Raw genomic sequence first — 7,035 nt, forward strand, 5'->3', positions numbered from 1 at the left:
GAAGCAAAAAAACGCCAGAGCCAAGAGCCACCTGCAGGAGGGTCGGGACAGTTCCAGCTCTCAGGCCTGGTTCTCAGGACTTCTGGCCTCAGTCCAGTGAGTGAGTGGGTGGGGAGCCAAGCAAAGGGAATATTCATCTCCACTTTGCCTTATCACAGGCTGTGCCAAGTCCTTCACCCTGTACACGCCCAGTTCTAATTCCAGGACACGACTGTCCGGATAAGTCAATCAGTGTCAGGGCGTTCCGGGTGCAAAGTCTGCACTGGGTTTTAGATTCTTCCCAGACCAGGAGGATCCGGGCTATGCCGCCCCCAACCTTCCTGCTGCTGCTGTCGGGGGCCCTGGTCCTGACTGAGACCTGGGCAGGTGAGTGCTAACTTTGGAGGGGATGGCTTGGGCCAGGAGGAGCGAGAGGGCCGCCCTGCGGCACAGGACCCGGGAAGGGTCCCTCGACCGCCCTCTCCTCAACCTGCACCAAACCCCAACACCGGCTGGTCACCTGGGGTATCCTGCTCCTCCCTTCCACTCACGCCTATGCCCTGCCCTTCTCCTGTTGCCCCTTTTCGGTCTCACTAGCACCCTCGCCCTCTCCCCCTGCCCGGCCCCTTCATCCTCGGACCCAGACACTGGCCCCCAGAGGAGAGTTGGGGTCTCAGCCCCTCCCCTCCCCCAGGCTCCCACTCCGTAATGTACTTGCACACCGCGATGTCCCGGCCCGGCCCCGGGGAGCCCCGCTTCATCTGCGTGGCCTACATGGACGACACGCAGTTCCTGCGGTTCGACAACAACGACCCGAGTCCAAAAATGGAGGCAACAGTGCCGTGGATGCAGCTAGAGAGGTCGGAGTATTGGGAGAGCCAAAAGCGGATTGTCACGAGCCACGTCCACATTGCCACACTCCGACTGAACAACCTGCGGATGTACTACAACCAGAGCGGAACAGGTGTGTGATCCCACCTACAGGCAGGAGTTACCCTCCAGTCTCTGGGGCCAAGCTTTCCCTCGAGGCCTTGGAACTTTTACCCTGTTTCTGTTTCAGTTTTTTGGGTTTTTTTTTAATATTTATTTATTTATTTATTTATGCTTACAAGAGCTGGAGTAGACAAGAGAGATGCGGGGGTGAGAGGATTCACCAGAGTCAGAGTGGGGTGCAGAACAGGTAGACTGACTGAAATGTATTGCTGAGGGGAGCAGCCTGCAAGACAGGAGAGGGTCTGCCTCACTATGTGGGTTTCTCCCTAGCCCGGCATCAAACTCATGCTGCAGAGCCTGCAGATTGCTTCACAGTGCCGTGCTTAACCCCTTGCACCACCAGGGAGGTCCCCTCTGTTTTAGTTTATTACAAATCACCAACAGCTGTGCTTGCCTGGGCATGGGGGAGGTGCTAAGTGGGCGCTGCTGACCTGGTGGGGTTGGCCAGGGTCTCACACCTTGCAGGTAAGGAATGGCTGTCAGGTGGGCCTGGACGGTAGCCTAAGCCTGTTCAATGAATTCGCCTACGATGGCGTTGATTCCCTCACCCTGATGGAGGAGCTGCGTGCCAGGACCCAAGCGGGCATGGAGGTGCAGACCTTGGAGGATGAGTGGGAGAAGGTTGTTGCCTTTGAATTCAACACTCGCCACCTAGAACAGGAGTGTGGCCCCTGGCTCCAAAGACAACTGAAGAAAGGGAACTGGACACTGCGTACAAGTAAGAGTTGCCTCGGGGCCTCCCCTGGGCCAAGGCTAGAGTCCCGCACAGGGAAGCAAAGTGGGCTCAAGGCCAGATACCACCCTCCTATGGCCCCAGAAGGTGAGGAGATGCCTGGGTGTCCAGATCCCTGAAAGTGACCCTGGAGTGCCAGCCTTTCCTGGGATCAGTTAAGGAATGCACTCTCTCCAGGTGAGGAACAGTCCTGAAATAACTGATTCTCTCTGATCCTGGCGGTGTTCTGGTGAACCATGTATTTCTTGCTCACATCTGGTTCTCAGAGGTCTTAGATTCTGACTCCAACTTTCCTGAGTCACTTGGGCCTCTATCCACGTCAAGACGAGAAGTCTCTAGTCTCTCCCTCAGAGCCCTGCAGCCTGCTACCCTGAAATGTTGCACCCTGATTCTAGAACTGTCCAAGGATTAGGAGACCATCCCAGTGATCCAAGGCCAGGCTAGTGCTCAGTTTTGCGCTCTGTCCACCCAGTGCAATTATCCTGTCCATTCTCAGGATGGTCACATGAGGATGCTTCAGTGGCCTATGAAAGTAACCCAAAGTATAAATTTTCAGAACCCCCAAAGACATTTGTGACTCACCACCCCACCTCTGACCATGAGGTCACCCTGAGGTGCTGGGCCCTGGGCTTCTACCCCGCGAACATCACCCTGACCTGGCAGCGAGATGGGGAAGACCTGACCCAGGACACAGAGCTGGTGGAGACCAGGCCTGGAGGGGACAGAACCTTCCAGAAGTGGGCGGCTGTGGAGGTGCCTTCTGGAGAGGAGCAGAGATACACATGCCATGTGCACCATGAGGGGCTGCTGGAGCCCCAAGTCCTGAGATGGGGTAAGGAGGGGGTCATGGGTACAGAGGCTTATCTCAGGGGCATCGGGAGCCCTTTGAAGACCTTTAGCAGGATGGGGACTAAGGCCAGAAAGTTAGTGTCTCACCTTCTTTTCCCTTCCAGAGCCACCTCCTCAGTCCTCCATCGCCACTGTGGGCATCATTGCTGGCCTGGCTCTCCTTGGGGCTGTGCTCACTGGAGCTGTGATTTGGAGGAAGAAGCGCTCAGGCAGAGAAACCCTTATATGAGGTCTGAGATTTCTTCTCTAATGTCTGCTTGATACTGCGAGGCATGATCCCACACACATGTCCTTTCTCAGCTGAGAGCCGGGTTTGCTGACACTTTTTTGTAAAGCGCATGAGACTCCTTAGTATGACAAATGAAGGACAAATATTTCAACTTGATGACTTGGTCGTGGAGACCTCACTTGAGCAGTGGCAGGTCAAAAGGAAATGTCCCTGCTAAGGACGGAGGAGGCTGGCGCAGCTCCTACACGTGCTCTCTCCTCATGTTCCCTGATCCTGTCCTGGAGCCCAGGACAGGCCAGTTCTCAGGACTTCTTGTTCCTGCCTCCTCCCTGGCCTCTCACAAAATGTTTTCTTCCTATAGGTGGAGAAGGAGAGAAATACTAAGTCTGAGGTAGGAAGGCCCTTTGAAAAGTGTAGATGGAATCCATGGGGGAGCTCACCCACCCCATAATTGCTCCTTTAGTCTCATCTCCTGGGCACTCTAAACAGGTTCTGTTTTCTGATTTTGCCCCAAGCAGCTTTTAAAGTGAAACTCTGGAAGCCTGAAGGGAGGGAAGGGGCAGACAGGACATGACCAAGTAAGGCAGTGGATTAATGTGGACATTTTTGAGCACGCAGTGGGCTGTTGAGCTTGTCATCACCTTTGTGAACTGCTTTGTTCATGACATTCTTTCCTGGGGTGAGCTACCTGCCCTTGTGGAGGACTGAGTGATGCAAAATGTGTTCAAACTTCGGTTTTGTGACTTGAAGACTACCCAACTTCTCTGTTGCAAAGGGCATCTGCATGTGTCTGCCTGTGTCCTATAAGCACAATGTGGGGAGGTGGGAGACTGGCCCAGCCCTGCCCACCAGGCCCCTCCCCACACGGACCTGTGTCTCTCCCTGATGACTTTCCTGCTCCAGCAGAGGCGCGGCTCGGTCGTCTTCATCCCTGTCTTAACTTCTGTTGCCCTGAGATGCAGCTTCTCCTTTATTAAATAGAATCTGATACTAAACAGAAAGGGCTGGAAAAAACCACATGCAGTCAGATTCTGGCAGCAGCCATAGCAGCTCTTGTCTTTTCTGGCTCTCCTCGCTTCTTGGGAAACATGGCTTCCAGTGTGGCTGTCTCTGAAGGTGTCAGAAAAGTGTCCAATGACATGAAGGTCCATAAGTCATCAATGCCACAGGAAGTGGAGAAGCGCAAGAAGGTGGTGCTCTTCTGCCCGAGTGAGGAGAGGAAGAACATCATCCCAGAGGGCAAAGAAATCCTGGTGAGCAATGTGGGCCAGATCATGAACAACCCTTACTCACCTTTGTCAAGATGCTGCCAGACAAGCACTGTGCCCTCCATGATGCAGCCTAAGAGACCAAGGAGAGCAAGGAAGAGGACCTGATGCTTATCTTCTGGGCCCCTGGGTGTGCAGCCTTAATCGCAAAATCATCTAAGCCAGCTCCAAGGAGAAGCTGACCTGGATCAAGTGTGAATTAAGAACTGCTGGGGCCTCCCTGGTGGCATAAGGCGTTATGTCTCAGTACTATGAAGCTTTCGGCAGTCACTGCAGAGCAGTTCCATCCCCGGCCAGGGAGCTGACCCACATGCCGCAGCAGACCTCTCCTGACTCGCCTGCTTCTCCCCTCAGCATTTATGTTTCAGTAGATCCACCTGTTCTGCTCCCCACTCTGTCTCTGGTGAATCCTCTCACTCCCCATCCCGCACCTCTAGCCTGCACCCTAGTTCTTGCATGCATAATTTAAAAAAAGAGAAAAAAGCCTATACCCTGGCAGAGAAGCTGGGGGTAACTGTCATCTCCCTGGAGAGCAAGCCCCTTCCACCCCCATTGCCTAAAGCATCTGGCTGCCCCAGACCTGCCCACAGGGGTTGCAGGCTGCCCCATCCTGCCAGACCAGAGAGGCTAGGGAATCCCAGCAGGGGGAGGACAATGCCTCTACCTAGTTGCCAAAAGCCCCCCCAACCCCAGGCCTTCTTCCTCCCTCCATCCCTGACAGATCCGGCCTTCCCAACCCACTTTTGATCTTCTGATCCCTCTTGGGTTTAAGCAGATCACATTCCCCACCAAGGGAATTATGATTGTTTCGTTTTCAGTTCTGATCTCCTCTGGGTGCCCCATCTGCAGCAGCAAGAGGTATATTGGGGTATATTTTTTTAAATAATACCCCAAGCCCTCACTGTTCCTCCCCTTCTGTGCTGCCACCTTTCAACCACAATAGCGACCCTGTGCTGTCTGTTTGGTTCTGTGTAGAAATGGGATGTCGTAGAGATGATCCCCTCCCCACACCGCCTGGTTCCCCTCCCCACTCCCCTGGTCGTGGCCACTCATGGAGGCAGGACTAGTAAGGGACCTTTAATTAAAAAGGAAAAGCACAACAATAACAAAAAAACCCTGTGTATATATGTTTGTTTCTTCAAATCCTTGTCACAAGGTGGGGCTGTTGGGTAAAAGAAGAGAATATTAAATTTTTAGAGAATGAAAGGAAGCACTGAGAACCGTCCAGGATCTGAATGTTTCCTGTGCTAGGCCTGTGCAGGAGAGGCTGTGAGGAGCCGAGGGGGACGGGGCCTGTGTCCAGTCTGGGCTCAGTGCATCGTGGGCTTTGAAGTGTTCACTTCTCAGGAGTCATCTCTCTGTCCCTTTGTTCTTGTCCCTCAGGAGCACCTGTCACAGCAGGGCCTGTGGTCACAGCAGGGTCTGTGATCACAGGGATTCAGACACCACCTGAGCCTGTCTGTCTTCAGGACCCTGGGTAGCAAGGACTTCATGTGGTTGAGTCAGCCCAGGCTCAGGCCCTCAGCTGCCATTTTCTGGGTATTTATTTTTATCAGGAATTATGGTTGTTTTGTGTTCAGTGCTGATCTCCTCCTCTGGGTGCCCCCATATCCAACAGCAAGAGGTGGTTAGCTTGTCATTGTCCCCACAAGGCCCAGTGTGGCACCTGCACACGGGAGTCTGTGGTGTTCGAATAGATGTTTAGTCTGGTCTAGCTCTTGCCCCCCTGACAGTTCCCTGGATTATTCCTTCCATTTCTCTCCAACCTTTTTTAATGCCAGATTCCGAATTAGCAGAAAGGAGGGATCCCATAATTTCTCATTTTAGATAAATTCCTATTATGTTCCAATCTTCTCTGTTCACCTGTCCTCTCTACCTGCCTTTAGCTGTAGTGATCCTAGTGCTGGAAACAACTAAACTTATGGATTTATAAATAAAGTTCAAAATTCACAGCTGATTGGAATGTGGGGCCCACAAACCCAGAACCCTTCTTTTCTAAAAGGGGAAATGAAATTGTGTGCTGTAGTGTGCAGGGGGGTTGCAGTGGGAGGAGAGGAAGGAGAGAAGAGCAGCACTTACAAGAAAAATAGAAGGTGATGAGCTAGAGTAGCCACAAAACTGCATTTGAACTGAGGCTAAATTAATAAAGATATTGTCTCTAGAATAAGGAGGTGTTCTACATTTACTATTTATTCAAATAACATTTGCCAAATGTCAGATATTTGGCACACAGTATTTTTGCATTTAGGAATATCCGTGAACTAAAAACAAGACAATATTTGCTAACCTGGTAGAGTATATGTCCAATTGAGGAGAGCCAGAGTAGTTTTTTTTTTTTTTTTTTCAGCATAATGGGGTTGGTTTCCTGTTGTAAAAAACTATCATGGTAAATTAAAGTAAAAAAAAATTATTATCTTCAGTTTTGAAGGTCAGAAGACTAAGATGTGTCCATAAGTTGTGTTTCCTCTGGAAGCTCTGGGGGAGAATTAATTTCCTTAACTTTTTCAACTTTTAAACAATGCCCGCCTTTTCTTAGCTTGTGTCCTTTCCTTCAACTTCAGTGTCAAAAACTTAGAATCTTCTGTCTGAACTCTGCTTCTACCCTTACCTTCTTTCTCCATCTTCCTTATCTTTGGACTATATCATTGGGCACACCCAGCTAATCCACGATAATCTTCCCATATCAAGATCCTAAGTTTAACCACACATATAAAATCCTTTCAGACTATAACATACTATACTTCCTGGAGGCCAGAATATGGACATCTTTAAGGACGATTATTCAGTCTAGTAACACAATGATGTGCTCATGTTAGAATGTGGTGAGTGCCATGGAAAGTATACAGTGGGGAAGGCCATGCAGAGTGTGTGGGAAGAGAGAGGATGGCTATGTAGGCTACATTTACTCATGTAGGTATCATCGAAAAGGTGATATTTGAGGAAAGATCTCAAGAACACCAAGATTATATGAAGTTGTTTGTGGC

At 50.9% G+C, this 7,035-nt stretch overlaps 1 protein-coding gene and 1 pseudogene across 1 annotated transcript; both read left to right on the top strand.

Annotated features, from left to right (window-relative positions):
- Positions 1–244: 244 nt before the first annotated feature.
- LOC119251270 (patr class I histocompatibility antigen, A-2 alpha chain-like) lies at positions 245–2,783 on the top strand. The gene is made up of 5 exons (XM_037518640.2): positions 245–366; positions 674–943; positions 1,421–1,690; positions 2,262–2,537; positions 2,659–2,783. The coding sequence occupies exons 1-5, from the start codon at positions 303–305 to the stop codon at positions 2,781–2,783; spliced, it is 1,005 nt and encodes a 334-aa protein (XP_037374537.1). The 5' UTR covers positions 245–302.
- A 1,063-nt stretch (positions 2,784–3,846) lies between these two features.
- LOC119251273 (cofilin-1-like) lies at positions 3,847–4,233 on the top strand (annotated as a pseudogene).
- The last annotated feature ends 2,802 nt before the right edge of the window (positions 4,234–7,035 follow it).

This window comes from Talpa occidentalis, unplaced genomic scaffold, assembly GCF_014898055.3.
Source record: "Talpa occidentalis isolate TD23 unplaced genomic scaffold, MPIMG_talOcc4v2.1 talOcc4.2, whole genome shotgun sequence".
Lineage (NCBI taxonomy): Eukaryota > Metazoa > Chordata > Mammalia > Eulipotyphla > Talpidae > Talpa > Talpa occidentalis.

What these genes read in the sequence shown, in the direction of transcription:
- LOC119251270 (XM_037518640.2), top strand. Translation starts at nt 303, where the DNA reads ATGCCGCCCCCAACCTTCCTGCTGCTGCTGTCGGGGGCCCTGGTCCTG. An exon ending in CCTGACTGAGACCTGGGCAG is followed by an intron (nt 367 to 673) that starts GTGAGTGCTAAC and finishes CCCCTCCCCCAG; the next exon opens with GCTCCCACTCCGTAATGTAC. An exon ending in CTACAACCAGAGCGGAACAG is followed by an intron (nt 944 to 1,420) that starts GTGTGTGATCCC and finishes GGGGTTGGCCAG; the next exon opens with GGTCTCACACCTTGCAGGTA.